The sequence below is a fragment of the Aethalodelphis obliquidens genome, unplaced genomic scaffold (genome assembly GCF_003676395.1).
Source record: "Aethalodelphis obliquidens isolate GAN/ISIS:26980383/991018 unplaced genomic scaffold, ASM367639v1 scaffold8, whole genome shotgun sequence".
In the NCBI taxonomy this organism is placed as follows: Eukaryota; Metazoa; Chordata; class Mammalia; order Artiodactyla; family Delphinidae; genus Aethalodelphis; species Aethalodelphis obliquidens.
In genome coordinates, this window is record NW_020837952.1 from 48983861 (window position 1) to 49003213 (window position 19353).

At 39.7% G+C, this 19353-nt stretch overlaps 1 protein-coding gene across 3 annotated transcripts in view; it reads left to right on the forward strand.

Moving 5' to 3' along the window:
- Positions 1-1265: 1265 nt before the first annotated feature.
- POLR3B (RNA polymerase III subunit B) overlaps positions 1266-19353 on the forward strand; it is a 115929-nt gene continuing 97841 nt past the window's right edge. For 2 of the 3 annotated variants that reach the window (XM_027107434.1, XM_027107435.1), the window contains exons 1-7: positions 1266-1554; positions 5118-5150; positions 8988-9044; positions 9129-9193; positions 11288-11363; positions 13994-14094; positions 18161-18252. In XM_027107434.1, coding sequence (XP_026963235.1) covers positions 1483-1554; positions 5118-5150; positions 8988-9044; positions 9129-9193; positions 11288-11363; positions 13994-14094; positions 18161-18252 — 496 coding nt within the window. In that variant the 5' untranslated portion in view covers positions 1266-1482. The remainder of the gene's footprint in view (positions 1555-5117; positions 5151-8987; positions 9045-9128; positions 9194-11287; positions 11364-13993; positions 14095-18160; positions 18253-19353) is intronic. The other variant, XM_027107436.1, reaches the window with a different exon arrangement.

Below are 19353 nucleotides of genomic sequence, written 5' to 3' on the forward strand. Positions count from 1 at the left end.
GGGCTTCTCATTGCGGTGGCTTCTCTTGTTGCAGAGCACGGGCTCTAGGTGCACGGGTTTCAGTAGTTGTGGCTCACAGGCTCTGGAGTGCAGGCTCAGTAGTTGTGGCGCACGGGCTTAGTTGCTCCGTGGCACGTGGGATCTTCCTGGACCAGGGATCGAACCCGTGTCCCGTGCACTGGCAGGCAGATTCTTAACCACTGCGCCACCAGCGAAGTCCCTATAAGTTCACTTTAAATTAGGGATACCAATCCTTTCTCTTCTGCCAACTTGTATTTTTTTTTTTTTTTTTTTGCGGTACGCGGGCCTCTCAATGTTGTGGCCTCTCCCGTTGCGGAGCACCGGCTCCGGACACGCAGGCCCAGCGGCCATGGCTCACGGGCCCAGCCGCCCTGCGGCATGTGGGATCCTCCCGAACCGGGGCACGAACCCGCGTCTACCTAGCATCGGCAGGCGGGCGCTCAACCACTGCGCCACCAGGGAAGCCCCAACTTGTATTTCTTGAAAACCATTCATGGTGATTTTTAACCATCTGTTCAGAAAATTTTAAATTTTCCGTGGAATCATAAACCTATGGCTAGAATTATATTATCCAATCTATGAATATTTTCCTTTATGATTTCTGACTATATTGCTATCCTTGAAGGTGGCCACAGCTCAGTGTTATGGATTTACTCACTTTATATTTTCTTCTAAGGTTTTGTTAACATTTAAATATTTAATCCGTATAGTATTTACTTAGATGTATTTTTTTTCTAAATGGCTGATCAGCAGCTCCAACATCAATTTTTGGATAAGCTATCTTTCCCCTGCTCTTTTAAAATGTCATCTTTTCATACTAAATTTCTGCTGGAATTTACTCCTGGATCTTCTGTCTAGCCCTTTTAGAATATAACACTATCTTAATTACTGTCCTGTTATGCTCTTCTCTCTAGGTAAGTTAACTCCTCCTCACTTCGTGGTCATTTTAATGATTGTATAATAGGCCATCACACGCATGTACCTTAATTTTTTAACCAATCCCCTCCTACTAGGCATTTGGTAAATTTCCTATTTTTTCCATACTATACAATGTGTAGTTTGGGCTTAAATTAAATGAATTCGATGCCTCGGTGGCTCAAGTTGTGCAAATTATCCATTTACCGTTTTCTTTGAATTATTTTTAAAATTAAAATACGCGTTGTTGGTCTTGATTGTGGGATAACTGCCAAAATCTGTCCGCTGGGGTTTAAGATTACCCAGGCGAGACTTCCGAGCGACACCAGGGGACGCAGTTTCCAAGCTCCGCCTCAGCCACATCCGGGTTCAACCCCAGGTTCTGACCGAGAGCAGGCGGAACCTTTCTTCCGCGACTCCGATTAAGTTGCGCGGCGGGGACTATTTAGGCCACCGCGCACCGCTCTCCACGGGTACAGCAGTTTGCCTGGCGCAGCGAAGGCGCGCGTGAGGGTTCTGTTTGCTCCTTCCTTTGTCGTGAACAGCATGGACGTGCTTGCGGAGGAGTTTGGGAACTTGACCCCGGAGCAGCTGGCCGCGCCGATCCCGACTGTAGAGGTGAGGGCAGGGCACGCGTAGAACGGAAGAGAGGCTGGCATGCGTCCCCGGGAGGCGTTGCCCCGAGAACTCTGGCCGCGGAGGGGGGCGGGCCGCGTCTTCCGCGCATGCTCAGGACTCCGCGCGTGCTTGGGGCTCCGCGCGAGTCCTCTCCAGAGCCGGCCACTGCTGTTCGTGCAGGATGAAGCTGAGGAGACATGTCAGCCGCCGTGCAGACCCAGCGGCTCCGCGCACGGCTCTCGGGTTGGACGCATTCCAGTGTTCGTGTGTTATCAGGGGAGGACTGACTCTCTCCCACCTTGGGGGGACATATTGCATCTTTGACGGCTTATAAGGGATAATGAGGTCCAGGGAGCTTAGGCCACTTTGGTGAGGTCCCACAGCTGGCTGTGGTGGGAAAACCAGATCGTCTGAATCTCAGGCTAGTTATTTTTCCTTTTCACCGGGAACTCAAGTTTGGGCTGCAGGAGTATTTTAAACGCCGAGAAAATTTACTCCAAATTTTGCCTAGGTGTTTTCGGGGGGAGTAGCCCCGTAGCTTTCATCAGATTCTCAGCAGTTAAGGATAACTGCCCTACAGTGAGCTGCCTAATGAAGTTCAGATGTTGACGTAATTTTATTTTCTGGAAAGGTACATATAACTTCTCTGGGCCTCAAAATCTTAGTTGGCATGGGATGGGAAGTGGAGAAATAGTCAAGGGAGAGATTCAGGTAGAGGGAACAGGACACTGGAAGCCTGGAGGCAAGACCATCTGTTTTTAAGGAATTAAAACAAATCCAGTAGTACCGGAGTGGAGAAAAGTAGAGGAGAGATTTAAGGGTGACAGATAAGGATCCTGATTATGAAAGGTTTTGTTAGACATCTAAAGGAGGGCTGGGATGCCATTGACAAGTTTAAGGAGGAGAATGGCCGACAGGATCAGTAAATCTGTTTCTTTAATAATTATTCGGCAAATAAAGGAATTATAATCAGTCTGTTAGATTCAATCTGTGAGTGCCTGCAATACACTGCTGATCTTCATTGGACAATACTGGATTTTTAACTTTTTTTTTTATGTTGGAGTATAGTTGATCTGAATTTTTAGCTATTGAACCAGCATTTACTGAGCACGTATGTGCCAGCTCTGTTCAAGCCTAACGAGCATTATGTTATTTAATCATCTGAAGCAAGTAATATTTTTGCCCCATTTTGCCAATGAAGATTTTTAAGGCTCAGAGAGGTTAAGTAACTCACCCAGTTTCAGAAGGTTGTTAAATGGCTGATCTGTATTTTGGACCCTGGCAGTCAGACTCCAGAGCCCTCATCCTTAACTGCTGACTGGACTGCTTCTCCAGAGAGCTGAAGGAATAAGCCTAAAGGATTTCTGTGTCTTGTCTGAATTTGCACAGCTGTGAAGGGACCAGTACTACATTTCCAGTCTTCTGATTCAGGAATAACAGTTCCTTTTCCTGGCCCTCTGCATCCAATCCACCGTCCCATCTTAAGGGCCCCCAACTACAAAATGTACTCAATTCTGAAACTTCCTTTCTTCTGTTCTCCAAGTCTGAACCACTGTCATCTCTTATTTCCTAGGCTCCTGACTTGTCCCATTCCAACAGTCTGTTCTCTGCTCTGTAGCCAGAGCCATCAGTTTAAACAGGCAGATAGGATCACGTTGCTCCCTTGGTTAAAATTCTTCAGTCTGCCCATTGCTCTCAGGGCAAAATCTAAAGTCCTTACCATACTTATATGAGTCCTTTTATCATTTTGGCCACTGCTTACTTCTCTAACTTGTTTCTCGCCCCGCCCCCCCAGATCTCCTCAAGATCTTTCTACTCTCCTCATATAGTCTTCTCTGATTTTTCTCACATTCTTCTTTGTAGATTTACATACAGTAAGATGCATGAGTACTAAGTGTTCATTTACATTAGTTTTGACAGTTATGTATACCCAAATGACTAGCACCCCATACAAGATATAGAACATTTTCAGCATCCCGCAAAGTTCCCTTTTCAGTTTGTGCCGTACCACACCTTTTGATTTCTATCATCATAGATGAGTTTTGCCAGACTCAACTTCTTTTTTTTTTTAAGATTTGACTTTTTTTAGAGACGTTTCAGGTTCACAGCAAAATTGAGAGGAAGGTATAGAGATTTCTTACGTACCCCCTGCCCCCACCTACCTTTTTTCTTGAAAAATGTTTTTACTTGTTCCAGGTCGTCTGCCTCCCTCTCAGGCCATTCCTCAGTCTTCTTTGCTGGATGTGCTTTCTGCTCCTCATCTCTAAACGTTGGAGTGTTTTTGATCTCACTTCATGGAACTCTTCTCCACGTGATTTCCATCTGTTACACGGCTTTAACTACCCTCCATTTGCTGACCTCTCCCTGATTTAGATCTCCAGGCCACTCTCTTCCCAAGTTCCAGACCTATATTTGTTGTCTATTTGGCATCTCCAAATAGACAAATGGATATCTCAAACTTAACATGCCCCCAACCAAACTCCTGATGACCCCTGCACACCTAAACCTGCTACTCTGACAGCATCCAGACATCCAGCGTCCTCCTCATCTCCAGAAATGGCAACTCTAACGTGTCTGTCTCAACTCTTCTTTCTCTCAGAGTCTCCATCTAATCTACTGTCAAGTCCTGTTGGCTCTAACTTCACATTGAGTTTCCTAGCCAACAGTTTCTCACTACCCATATTGTTATCAGCCTGGAGTATTGCAGTGAACTCCTAAATGATCTCCCTCCTTCTAACCTTGCCTGTTCTCACCCCAGCAGCTAGAGTGATCCAGTTAAAATGAGTCACATCATCTTGTCACTCTTTTGCTCAAAACCTTCCAATGCTTCTCCTGTTACTCAAAGTAAAAAAGTTTACAGTTCTTGGGAAGTCTTACATGATCCTGGAGCCCTTACTCAGGAACTGTGTATTCTTACTTAAGACTCAGTTCTAACCATTTGTCAGATTTCCCATTAACAGATTAGATACCATTCATGAAGAGTCTTATCATGGTAGGCTGTTTACGACCTCAGGAAGGTGTGAAGAGCAGGCCTAAGAACTCAAGAAGTGTGGCAGTTTGCAACCATTTAAAGTAGGAGATGGACACCATGTGATATCCTTCTGCAGCCTGAGCTCTGACCAGGCACTAGTTGAGAAAAAATAAGGGGGAGAAAGAACTCCCTTTGGGTTGAGAGACCTAGCTTCCACACCAGCCTCTCTGAAACTTACTCACCCTTCCTAAGACTGGCAAACCCTGCTTACTCAGGAAGTGTCATGAGAATAAAATAAAGATAAAAAGTACTTGGAATCTTGAGTCACCAAGAAGAGGTTAAAGTATATTCTATTTAAGAAATCTGTGGTTTATATATACTTGTGTGTGTACATGTTTGTATACATGTACATACACAGCACATACATGATTTCCATAAAAGTGGTTGCAATGTAAAAATTGTTCGTTTTCATTTACTTTCTTTTGCTTCCTGTGATGAAGTGAGTCATTTTGGGTACATTAAAGTAACTTCTCATGAAAATATTGTGATTGCTAGCACAGAGTTCTGATACTTTTATTGTTCTGATTCACAGGAAAAATGGCGGCTGCTTCCAGCATTTTTAAAGGTAATTAATATTTAATAATAATTAGTTGTTTTTCCAATGAAGAGTGAAGAAATAAGCCTTTTTTAAAATTAATTTTTTTTCACCAACATTTTTTGACTTTGTACAACTGTGTGCTTTTCTAGGTTTTAGAAGTACAAGAAATTATAAGGCAGTATCCCTGTCTATAAAATACTAGTTAGGGGATTGCTAATCTAATTTTAGAGATAGGAAGTAGTATACGTTGTAGCATGGCACATGAATAATACAAACCAAAGTGCTGTTGGCAAGAGTGATGCCACAAGTGGTCAGAGAGGGCCTCCCAAAGGAGGTGAGATGTAAGCCACATCTTAAGAGGAAAGGAATTAACTGAGCTGAAAGGTAGGATGCAGGGAGCATGGCTTAATAAAGGTGCTCAGGAGGAGCCTTCACGGGGTCTGTAGGAAACAGAGTCCAGTCTGCTTGGCTGGAATGGGTGAGTGGCTAGACAGAGGAACTACAGATTATACGATTCCTATTATTATTGAATTTCAGTTTTAAGGAGCTTATGCTGAGTAGTAGCAGGTTCCACAATGATAGACCACTTGACACACAGTAGGATGGTTATAGTCAAAAAAAGACAGTAGCAAGTGTTGATGAGGATGTGGAGCAATCAGAATCCTAACGCTCTACTGATGGGAATGTAGAATGTTGCAGCCGCTTTGGAAAGCAGCCTGGCAGTTCATCAAATGGTTAAACATAGTTACTGTCTGATCCTGCGATTCTACTCCTAGGTATTTACTCAAGATAAATGAAAACGTGTCCATGCAAAAACTTGTACACAGATGTTCATAGCAGCATTATTCATAATAGCCAAAAAGTGTAAACTCACATGAACACCAGCTAATGGATGGATAAATAAAATATGGTCTATTCATACAATGGAATAGTATCTGGCAATAAAAAGAAATCAAGTGCTGACATATGCTACAACATGGATGAATCTTGGAAGCATCTCGCTAAGTGAAAGAATGAAGACTTGAAAAATGAGTAGAGTTTTGTCCAACTTAGTTTTCTGTTAATAGGCAGAAGGGAGAGTGCTGGGAGATGAAGCTGGGAAGCTGTCAGGGCCAGATTTCTGACCAGATTTTATGGTTAAGGAGTTTGATGTGAAGGATTTTGGCTTTTCTTCTAACAGCAATAGGAAGCTCTTGAAGAAGTTTTAAGTAACCAAAAATGAAATAAAATGATAGTAAGGTCAAGGGAAGTTTTTTTTGTTGTTGTTGTTTTTAATTATGACTTTTTTCTTTTTCAAAGGGAACTATATATATATACACACACACACACACATACACACATACGCATAAGCAGAGGAGAAGGGGTAGGATTTGTGATTCAAAAAAGAGGAGACAGTTGGTGGTATGTGGTCCAAGAAGAGGTTGTCTACTACATATTGGCATTTTCCATTGGCACTTGCCATCTACCTCTACAAGAATTAAATCATGTGCTGCTACAGCTGCTGACTTTCAACACCCCCTGAAAGGAGTTCAGGGTGGAGAGCAGAAATGAGGCACTGTGTGCTCTGGGAAAAACTGGCAAAACAGGTCTTCAGATAGTTAGATATATATATTTTAAATTTTATTTTATTTATTTTTATTTTTGGCTGCGTTGGGTCTTCGTTGCTGTGCACGGGCTTTCTCTAGTTGTGGTCAGCGGGGGCTACTCTTTGTTGCGGTGCACGGGCTTCTCACTGTGGTGTCTTCTCTTGTTGTGGAGCACGGGCTCTAGGCACACGGGCTTCAGTGGTTGTGGCGCACGGGCTTAGTTCTTCTGCGGCATGTGGGATCTTCCCGGACCAGGGCTCGAACCCGTGTCCTCTGCCTTGGCAGGCAGATTCTTAACCACTGCGCCACTAGGGAAGCCCAATAGTTAGGTATTTTCAGGAGCCAATTTTATGAGCCCAATTCTTGCATCTCCTCGTATCTAGAAAAGCACTAAAATCCTTCATGGTGACGTCTGCGCCTCGTGACTAGCAGTAACCTTCACGAGAGTAGCAGAAACCTTCTGCGAAGAATGTGTGCTTGATTGCATGTGCTCCCCCTGCACCAAAATCACATGTATACTGACCTTCCCCCCTGCGTCTTTGGAGAAGTTTCTCAGAGCTATCTGGGATGCTGTCTCCTGGCTGTAGTCCTCATTTTGCCCCAAATAAAACTTAACTCGCAACTCTCATGTTGTGCATGTTTTTTAACTCGACAGTTACTATGGCAACCTTGAAGGGACTCGAACCTTCAATCTTCTGAACTGTCGGCTAGAGTATTAGTGCTTAGATGGCAGGTGCCAATGGAAAATGCCACTTTGTAGTTGACAAGGTAGAGAACTTAACAGAGACATGAGACTACAGCTATTTCATTCATTTAAAGTTGGGGTTCTCTTTTACTCAGACCACCTTGAAATATATTTGTCCAAGAACAAAAATGTAAAGATTTTTAATATGTAACTGAAGACAGGAACTTGAAGCCTGTGAGGCTGCAGTGCTGTGGGCAGGTGGAATCAAGACTTGGAATGTTAGGTTGGGGTGACAGCAGTGAAGAGGGACTCCTGTAAGTCCCTCTTAGTTTTGCACAAGTACCAAATGGGGTGTGCTTGACTTAATAGCATTCTTTTGTGAACATAAACAATTACCTTTTGAGTTCTAGTTGATCAGCCTGTAACATGACCTTGTTTTTTAATAGCAGTGGTAAAATATCCAGAGTGAGGGAGGTACGTAGTCGCCCCACTGTACACTGGTCAGGCTGTGGAGGATTAACATCCATGTGATGACAGCGTGGAGCCCACTCAGGAGCGGTTCATGGGCTGCTGAGGGGTCTGGAAGGCATGCCTGCGAGAAATAGTGGAAGTGCCTGTTCAGCCTGGAAGTGAGAACGTGAAAGAGAGATGTGATCACTCAACAGACTGTGGTAGAGCAGGCATTTTCTCCAGAAAAGACAGTTAAGCCCCAGGGGTGGAAACTGTGGGAAGGCAGACTGCAGATCATTGTAAGGGTGAATTTTTCCCCTAACAATCAGAACTATTTCATAATAGGATGGCTGCTTTGTAAGCCAGTGAGATCCTGAATAAGGAGGTGGAATTAAAGCAAAGGCCCTGTGATTATCTGTCTGTTGAGAGTGTTCTAGAAATGTTGAACTAATTGTGTTTGAAGATTAATGTAAAATGATGAACATTACGGTCCTTTAAATCCTAAGACTGGATTCTATGTGTTTATCGTTTCAGTGTTTTTCATAGCGCTTTGTGCAGCCATACTGATTTCTGAGATGAAAGGAAGCCGCTGCCAGCTGGTCGATCTTAGGTCCCTGATGTTCACTCTGCTTCCAATTTTAAATGCAATTATTTTTGGTTTTCTTAATAGAGATCCTTGTTTTTTCCCTTCATTCTTCTAAAAGTGATATGAAAGACAGATATGTGGAAATCATAAAACTGCTTACATAGGAGCAAGACAAGAAAGAAAATAGATGTTGTTTGAGGGTTGAAGAGATGATGCTCAACTGCTGTATTTGTTTCTGGGATTTTTTTTGTAAATTCAAAGCATGTAGGGAAAATCCTGCCTTATTTGTTAGCTCATGGGGAGTCATTAGGTATATTCAGGTACTCATATCTTGAATTCCAAAGGTCAGACTGTTTTTCAGGGAGGAAAATTTGAGGGTGTTCTAGTAAGATGGAGGAGAGGTGGAGTGAGGACACATAAATGTAAAGCTTTGCTAAGTAAAATTCATGGATTTTTTTTCTCACTTTGGTTTTGAGGAAAATTTATGGATCAGGTGAGATCCATTGTGTAATCTGCTATTTTGTTGCTAACCTACTTTTTACTTTTTATCTGTTTAGGTGAAAGGCCTTGTGAAACAGCATATAGATTCATTTAACTATTTCATTAATGTAGAGGTAAGCATCAGATCTTGGAAAAGGATATGGTTAAGAATTAACTGGAAGCCAGAGTCTTTCCTCATGTTACTCTTTCCCCTGCAGATAAAGAAAATAATGAAAGCCAATGAAAAGGTCACGAGTGATGCTGACCCCATGTGGTACTTAAAGTAAGGAAGCAACTACTCTTAATTTGCTATTTTGATTATGTCTAACATTTTTTTATAGTGAATGTAGTTGCTGTCAAAACTCTTTTAACATAATTCTCCTTTTATCTGTTTCATAGGAAGGTATTTATCAACTGCTTAATTTTTAATTGGTAAGCTAAGGATAACAGGTAGTTATGAGTGAAAAGTTACTGAAACTATTAGGTTTAAACTTTTTTAAAGACAATTTTAGAGGAAAATTACAAAAAGAGGACAAGGAGTTCCCATGTTACACTTCACCCAGTTTATACTAATATTAACATCTTATGTAGCCATAGCATAATTAGCAAAACTAGGAAATTAGCACTGATACAATACTGTTGACTAATCTACAAATCTTAGTTTTCCCACTAATGTCCTTTTTCTGGTCCAGGATTCAATCCAGGACCTGCATTATGTTCAGATGTCATATGTCTCCTTCATCCTCTCCAATCTATGACAGTTCTTCAAGCTGTCTTGGTCTTTCATGACCTTGACACTTCTGAAGAATTCTGGTCAGTCGTTTTGTAGAAAGTCCTTGATTCGGGTTTGTGCGGTATTTGCTTGTGGCTACATTGGGTTATGCCTTTTTGGCCAGAATACTACAGAAGCGATGCTTCATGTCATTCTCACTATACCATATCGGGGGTACAGATGTCAGTATATTTAACGGCTGGTGATTTTAACTTTGTTCACTTGATTAAGATGGTATCTTCCAGGTTTCTCTACTGTAAAGTTACTAATTTTTCCTTCAGTAATTAATCACTATCTTATAAGGTGATCCTTCGAGACTATGCAAATATCTTATTTCTCATTGCACTTTACCCACTACCTTTAGCATGCATTGATGATTGTTGTAGCAGTTACCTACAACAGTAATTGCTGTGGTGTTTACCTATTGGCAAGTCTCTATTTCCATCATTCTTTCTACATTAATATTAGAATTCTACTGTGAGGAAGAGCTTTTTCTTCCCCTCATTTACTCTCTATCTGTAATTTTATTTATATTAATATGAACTCATGGATGTTTATTTTATTCTATGCATCATAATCCAGTACTGTCATTGTTTTATTTCTCAAATGGTCCCAGATTTGGCCATAGGGAGATTCATCAAGTTGACTGCTGCATCCTTTCAACATGCCCCTGTGAATTTTCGAGCACTCCTCTACTTTCTGGTACCATGAGATGTGGTCCATCTAGTATTTTTCCTGTCCCAGCCTGGAATCAGTCATTTCTCCAAGGAGCTTTAGTCTCTTTTATTGGAGAGTAGTGTTTAGACACCAAGATATGGGTACTAAAGTCTCAATAGACAGAGCTATATTTACTTACTTATTCAGTCCTAGGATATACATAAACTAGTTTCAGAATTGTTAATTCATCACTCTGTGAGAATAAAATTTACTAATACTTGTATACTGCTTTTCTGTCTTTGCTGTATCCAATCAAAATACTGTTTTCTAAAGTTACTCAGGTTAGTTATTTTCTTTCTTACCTTTTCAGTGCCGTTATATTATTCATTTGTAGTGCAGTAAGGTTTGTATGCCATTTTGGGTATGTGAGACATTATTATGGTTGTAAGAGTTAGACCTATAGAAAAAAGTCTATTCAGAAAATTGTCCCTCCCCTTCCAGTTCTTCCCACTGTGTTCCCAGTGCTCCCTGTAGGTAACCCGTCTCTTTAGTTTCTGCTTTCTTCTTCCTGTTTCTTTTGCACAAATGAGCACATATATTTTTTCCTCCGTATCCTTTCTTATGAGAATGGTAGTGCACTAGAGCTACTCTTTTGCATTTGCTTTTTTCCTTAAGTATCATTTGTAGGGAGCTATAGTTTCAATATTTTTGTAAAGAGATTTACAGTATTTTTTTTAAAGATAACTTGATAACATTTTCTCTCCTTTGTAAACTGTGTGTTCTATGACCTTAAGATCTCCAATTATAATTTGTTAATTTGTTAATTTGTCATCCTCTGCAAGATAAGCATTTGTCAAAGGGCAATCTTGTATTCGGGAGGAAAATAGCTTGATTGTTTATATGTTCTTTGAAGAACTGTAATTGGTTCTGGAATAACTTGCTTTTCAGATATCTTAATATCTATGTCGGGCTTCCTGATGTTGAAGAAAGCTTCAATGTAACTAGACCGGTGTCCCCTCATGAGGTAATTATCAACCTTAATTTAATTGGATTTGTTTGGTTTAACTGGAAGAGTCAGTGCCCTTAAAATATATTCTTAAAAAATGGGAAAAAATCTCTTATGAGACAAGATAACCAAAATAAATAAGCACCTGTATAATACCATACTGTATTAGGAAACAGTTTTATATTAGTTGGTTTATCATTTAATCCTAGTTAACTTGCACTGTTAGGTCACTGTGTCTTTTTTATGTCCTGTTTCTGAGTTTTTTCATGGTCTCTCCACCCCCGCTCCTTGCTGACCACTGGTGTCTGGTGCGGTGTGCTGTTCCTGCAGGGGTTTCTCGCTTAGCGTGTATTTTGAGGGTCAGCAAGCCTTGCATTTGCAGAGGGACTGAGGACAAGGAACTCACGGTCTAGCAGAAGAGGCAGAGGAGAAGAAAATGTAAATGCTAGGGTTTTAAAAGAGCTACAGGCAACGGCTTTTAGAACAGGCCTGTTTATTGACTTTTAACGGATTCTAGATTTCTCTTCAAATTCTTCCACTTAGTGTCTATAATTGGGCATTGATTCAGGAAGGAAAATGATTTTTGTAGATTTTTCTGGTTTGTATTAATGTAAAGCTAAAATAGCAATTAGGGAACATAGCACAGGAATCTTTAGTAAAGAACAAGTAAGGTGTTAGAGTGCTATGGTTGTTGTCTAAGCAAGGTGAAATAGGAAGTGTGATCAAGTAACCAGATATTTTATATAGGTAATTTTGGTATTAATCACCGAGTATTGATTGAACATTTATTTTGTGCTGCAAAATTGGAAGATACAAAAGAAATAAGACATAATATCTTTGCTCAAGTTCATACTCTTATGGATTAAAATAACAAAACAAATGAAACAGAGACACCAGGGTTTGCAGCCTAGACGATAGGTAAGGCGAATATGTGACGTTGGACTGAACAGGGAGTAGTGAGGACTGGATGTTGGAAACTGTGCGCCCCGATTTGGCTTTCCCCACCTCCGCTTTCCATTTGGCGAGAACTTTCCAATTTTTCAAGAACTAAACAGCCAATTAACAATCTCCAAGTCACCTTCTAAACTAGTATATTACTGGGTTCAGAGAAGGGAGAAGACGAAGAATTCGAAGTAGTTCAAGAAGGCTGAAGCCACAGTTGTCATTATAATAATTATTCCTGATGTTGAAGAAAACACATGGGTATTACTGCAATTAGAGAAAGAGGGTGCAAAGATTTCTTGGAGGGTATTGACTCTTAGAGAGATGGGGAGCGTGGGAGAGCAGGTGGATGGGCAGTCATGGGACCCACAGCAGGACTGGGGGTGCAGGTACTGCAGGCTCTACCCACACAGCCCTATTCCTGTTGATAAGAGAGAGTTCGAGGGGGACAGAGGGGGCCCCAGAGGTAGTTTGGGGCCCCATGTTTACCACTTCTGTCAAATTTCATTTCCATTTGAAGGGATGAGTTTGTTAAGACCCATGAATATCTGCCTATCATGGGTGTTACATTAGTTTTATTAACAAAAATGAGATAATATTTATATAGTACTCTGTACCAGGCACCATTCTAAAAATATATACTCATACTCTTGGGAATTAAAATTATTCACATTCCCGTTTTACATATGAGGAGACTGAGATGCAGAAAGGTTATTTAAAACTTAATTGGTAGGGCCGGGATTTGAGCACAGAAAATAGAGTCCACACTCTGATCATCATGCCACCCTACCTTTGGTCAGGCCTGCAGGAGGCTTGATATAATTAAATATAAGGTAATATACTGGTCAATAATAGGACTATATAGTATTTTAAAATCCTAGGCACTGTTAGGCTAGAAAAAGTTTGTATCTGTCTTTGGTGCAGTAAAAGCCAGAGAGAGGATTCAGCATCATGAATTGTATGGTTGAGGTTCAGAGAAATTCTCTTTTTGAGACTGCAAGGCACCTGAGGACCATCAATATAATGGAGAAGTCATCGGAAGATTTTGATGGGGTTTCCTGATCATGGCCCAGGCAAGGGCTTCTCTTAGTGAGTCATCACCACGTGAAAGTAAAGCGCGCACCAACAATTTCTAAAGTTCCGCAAGTGACTCAGAAATTGTTAGAATGATGTGTTGAGTGATTCATGCTCTGACATATCCCTTGGAAAGGAATTTTGTGATATAGTTTAGTTTGTTTGGAGAATAAAAGGAAATATAGTTTAATTCTTTTAGTTTGTGCGTGTACATACTTTAGTTATTATTATACTGGTGGTTAACTATTTTGAATAAAGCAGCCATATTGATGACTCTCCAAGGACCCAGTTTGCAAAGGATGATCTAATGGCTTCAGAGATATGGGAGCAGACTGGTGATGGCATCAGATCAGTGAGAAGAAAATCAGTACCAGATTTATTGTCCCATTTCTGGGCTGGCAGGGGTGGGGATGCTGTGGCAGTGTCTAGATCCATGGCTGGCATCATCCCCTCATGGAGAAGGTAAGCTTGTAATTCCCAGTGCCCTTAAGGCAGCACAGGGGCAGCTGTGTTCCATGGAGGGATCAGAGTCCAGCATGGGCCATACTTCTACTTGAGAAGAGCTCTTTGAGGCTGCCAGGATCCTTTCTTTTCCAGAGAGGAGGAGCCATGATTGTCTGATTCTCTTTCAGTGCCGGTTGCGGGACATGACGTACTCCGCCCCCATCACAGTGGATATTGAATACACCCGAGGCAGCCAGAGGATCATCCGCAACGCCTTACCCATTGGCAGGTGAGGACTGACACCTCCTGGAGCCTCGCTGCCAGCATTGCGGCCCTGTGAGGTGATCGCGAGCAAGTACTAATGCTCTTCTTGCCCGATTTCCTCATCTGAGAAATGGGGGAGTTGGAGCCTACTTCACGGGGTTATCTTATGGGTCCAGCGAGTCAGCACACGTAAAGCACTTGGAGCAGCATCCGTCACGTTGTTGTGGTTGTTATATTTAAATCGTGAAACCTTTTCTATAAAGCTAAGGAAATTGCTTCCATTTCCTCCTGTAACTCCAGGCTGTTAGGGAAACATTGGGTAAGATAGCATTTCACTGAACGCTCCTGGGCTGGTCTTCTCGGTGGATTCTTACATATTTTGAGTTTTCCTGGAAGAATGAGTGTTTATAACAGTATTTAAGGCAGAAGTTATTTATTTGCCCAGAACAAGTGTGGAAATAATAGATAGCATCAGCTAGCATTTTTGCTGCCGGCTTTTCCTAATTAGGGAAATATATTGATTCTCCTGTAGAAATGGACAGAATCCACAATATTTAATAATGAGTTTAATAATGATGTTGGACTTTAAACTTAGTGCAAATAATTACCGCTCAAGTGTTCCGCCCCCCTTCAAAAGTGCTAAGAGTTTAATAAACATCCATTTGTTCATTAAATATGCACCAGCTAACTGTCATTGTCTGCACTCTGCTGGGTCCTCAGGTAAGTAGAAGACACTTACGACATCGCTTGTTTGGCTACATTCTCCTCATTCTTCACTTAGGAAAAGAAGTAGGGATATTAAAGTGTTAATCTTTGTCTTAGCACGACTGTTTATCAGTGTTAAGATCAGAGCTTCTCTCTTTCTTATAAATGGACCATACTTGTGTCCAGTTAAATCTTGGACTGTTGCTAAATGATTATCCAGTTTGAGTATTGTGAAAGAAAGGCAGGAGATACTGGAGCAAACCAGAAATACATTTAGGGTTTAGATCCTGAGTTAAAGAGGGACAGGGAAGGATGGGCATGTAACTGGTATTTGTTGAATACCTACCAGGTGCCAGGTCCTGTGATAGGTGATTTCATTTGTTAGTCCTGTATTCCGAAAAACGACCTCTGTTAATTAGACTGCTTATATGTACCATGCACTACCATTGGAAACATTATCTCATTTAATTGTTTTTTGTGAACTAAAAAGTTTTTAGTTTAATCCAAATAATATTTATACTTGGTAGCAAATCAAATAGTACATAAGAACATTTGATACAAAGCAGGAGTCTTCTTCCCTACCCTTCCTCATCCCTAGTCCCATTCCTGACCTTGTAACCAGTTCTGTTATTTCTTCTGGTTATTAACATCCATAACGTTAAATGCTATGCTTATACCTTTTTTTCTTGCTACATCAATTTTAGACAACTATTTTTTGACTCCTAATAGAGAAGGTGTGGATTGGTTTATCTGTATCATTCACTTTCCTTCTCTCTTTCTCTTCCAAATTTTGTTTCTTATTTTTATTTCTTCTTTTGGTTACTCTGGTAATTTTAATATTCTTTAAAAAATTTTTTTAAATATTCTTATATATTAGTCAGTGTCTTTTTTCTTTATTTAAATATCAAAATGAGGACTTTTTTTTTTCTGGGTTTTTTTTTTTTTTTTTTTGGCCATGCCTCGAGGCATGTGGGATCTTAGTTCCCCAACCAGGGGGAACTAAGGGATTGAACCCACACCCCCTGCAGTGGAAGTACAGAGTCTTAACCACTGGACTGCCAGGGAAGTCCCGAAAATGAGGATATTTCTATCCCTACCTTCCCATTATGATTTCCTTTTTAACCTATGAGTTACTTAGAAGACTGTTTTTAAATTTGCAAATTGGTGCTTTACATCAAGTTTTGGAACTTTGTGGAGACCTGTTTCTTTTCATACATGTTTCATGTGTGTTTGGAAGCAAGGGGTATTCTCCAGTTGTTGTGTCACTGTCTATGTTTTTCTTTTCGATCAAGCTTGTTAATTGTGTTGTTTAGATATTATGTGTCTTCACTGATTTTTTGATTGGTTTTAATAAGTGCTAGGAGGAATGTGTTAAAATCTCCCACTACAATGATGGATTTGTCCATTTTTCCTTATGTTTTTGTGTATTTTTGTTTTTTGAAGTTACGATATTAGGTACATGGAAGTTTTGAATTGTTAGGTCTTCCTGGTGAATTGAACCTTTTGTTATTGAATATTAGGCATTTATCTTTATCTCTTGTAATATTGTTTTGCCTTAAAATTTATTTTGTCTGCTCTTACTATAGCCACATCTGCTTTCTCTTGGTTATTTTTCTGGCATATCATTTTTTTATCCTTTTCTTTTTATCTTTACGTCCTTACATTTTAGGTTTGTTTGAAATAAGCTGCATATGGCTAGATTTTAAAAAAATTATCTGAGAATGTAGTTCATTTATATTTATTATATGTTACAGATATATGTGGATATACTTCTGTCAACTTATTTTGCATTTTTAGTCTGTCCAGCTTTTCATTTCAGTTTTTTCTCTTTTTGCTTTTAGGGTTCATGGACGTTTTTTTTCCTTGCTCTCTCCCAGCTGATTTGAAAGTCATGTATAGTAGTTCTGGTTGCTTATGCTTACCTTAGAAATTTTGAATTGTGTATTTTACAAAGTTTGAAAATAATATGTTTATTCTTATGGAAAGGTCATGGACCTTAGACAGCTTTAACTTGGATCAAATCGACCCTCCTGATATACATGCTTTTGTTATGCACTTTAGTTCTAGCTTGTTTTGTCTTTTTTAACCCATATATTAGAAATTATTATTATCTTAGAGCTAATATTTGTTTTTACTTACCCACATTATTTACCATTTTCTTTGTTCACTATACATTTTTGCATGTCAGACTTTCTTCAACATTTGTTTTTCATCTTCCTGTAGTATTATCTTTTAGAAAATCTTTTTTTTTTTGGCTGCACCACACAGCTTGTGGGATCTTAGTTCCCTGACCAGGGATCGAACCCACACCCTCGGTAGTGAAAGTGCAGAGTCCTAACCACTGGACCGCCAGGGAATTTCCTAGAAATTCTTTTAGTGAGGGTTCATTAGTAGTAACTTCTTTGTTTTTGTCTGAAAATATCTTTGTATCGACTTCTTTCTGAATGGTGACTTAACAGAATACACAAATCTAGGTTGACAGTCACTGGCTTATCACTGCCCTGTCGTCTGTTAATTGCATGTGTGAAGTTATCTGTCCATCCAACTATCGTTCTCTTCCTTTAAAGGCAGGTTACCTGCCATTACCTCTGGCTGGGTTTTAAATCTTCTCTTTGTCTTTGATGTTTTGCATCTTGATTATGATGTGGCTTTCTTTTTATGTATTCTGAATAGATATTGTGTGGTTTATGCTTTCATACATTTTTTAGAAGTTCACAGCCATTGTTTCTTTGAATAGGACTTCTCACACATTCTGCGTATTCTCGCTGTGTAGAAATCTGATTAGACATACATGAGATGAGGCCTTCTCCCTCTCTCCTTCCAGGACTCTGAAACCGTCATATCTTTATCTCTGTCTCTATAATACATCCTTAATAATTTCTTCAGATCTCTTTTTCCATTCAGTAATTCTGTCTTCAGCAGCATCAAATCTACTATTCAACCTACTCCTAGATTTTTAAGTTAATGCTTACATTTCTCATTTCTAGAAGTTTTGCTTAGTTCTTTTTCAAAATTGCCTGGTTAGTTTTGATAGTCTCTCGTTCCTTACACTTAGATTCATTGTGCTGTTTCTACCTAAGGGGAGTCACTTTGTTTACCACAAATGAAGTGTTGCCATGTGTGACTTTCGCTCAGGCTTGTCTGCAAAGTTTAAGTAAACCACACATTTGAGTTTTTGTTATCTGTACCAGAAGAGCAGTGTGCCTGAGGAAATACTTCATTTCACTTGGCTCTTTCATGCAATACCATCCCTCCGCCTTTCCTAGCATGTCAGACAGGAATGCAGACCCCTTGGTGATGTGTGCAGTGCCCAGTATGTATTCTTCTCAGCTTTTGTACCAGTGACAACCTGTATGTGACATTTTCTTTTGTTTTATTTTAAACAGAATGCCCATAATGCTACGTAGTTCAAACTGTGTTCTTACAGGAAAAACACCTGCAGAATTTGCCAAACTGAATGAATGTCCTTTAGATCCAGGTATGTGTGATTTTTTGGATTTGTGCCCCCTTCCCTTTTTCTTTTTTTTCTTTTTCTTTTGTTTTGCTCTTGCTGTTGTTTCACCACTTTTCCTCAAAAACGATAGCAGCCTTTCTGCTTTATAGTCAACTTGGGTAAAACTTTGCAAAACATTGAGAAATTCGGTTCCAACTTTATTCTATCAGTCTGTATTTTTAAAAGATATACCGTTTCCTCTTTTATTTCCTCTTTTATTGGGGTATTTATTAATACCCCAAGTTCTGATTTATTGCTGTGGTTTATCAGGCTTTCCTTTGTCTCTTTGCTCAGTGGTTTCTTTTGGTATGCTTAAAAATTCAAGAGTAATCTCACGAAGTTCCTTGTCTACCTCATCTGAAAAGTCACAAGTAGCTCACTTCAGGCTGTTTTAAATGCCATATAGAGGCAAAAAATGAAGGTCTTCTGTTTAAATTTTTTTAAGTTATATTTTTGTACTTATTTCTAGGCAGTATTTTTTTTAAGTTTCAAGCTTAGCACTTAACAGAAAGTTCTTTTAATTCCTTAATTCATGTTTCACATTGATTTAATTTATAGTTGCTCTACTCCAATTCCTTTAAACTTGCATAGATGTAGAATCCCAGAAGGTTTTGGAAAGAGGTTAACAAAGAACGTGACTTTATTAGAAACAGGATTTTGCATAAGTCAAATATATTGCCTTGTTTTTGCTTGTATCCTGAAGGTAAAATGAAGTCTCACTTTATCCTGTTCTGAATTGTGTGCAAAAGTATGTCATAATGTTTTACGAGTTTTATTGAATATCGAATATTATTTTGGAAACCTAATCTTAATCTGCCATTGTCAATGATTTGTTAGAAAACTAAGCAAATTTTAGCTTTTATTGAAGATTGTCAGTTAATTCTGTGCTTATAAAATCTTAAGACTAATTTATTTAACATTTTTTTCATTCACCTCTCATATATGTCAGCTGCTGGTGATCCATAGACCAATAAGATATGTTCCTTGTCTTCAAGAAGTTTATCATCTTGTGGTTCATTTGTATAAAACCATGTGCTGAGACTATTACCAATTCGTAAAACAATATTGACAAACCCCTTCGAACTG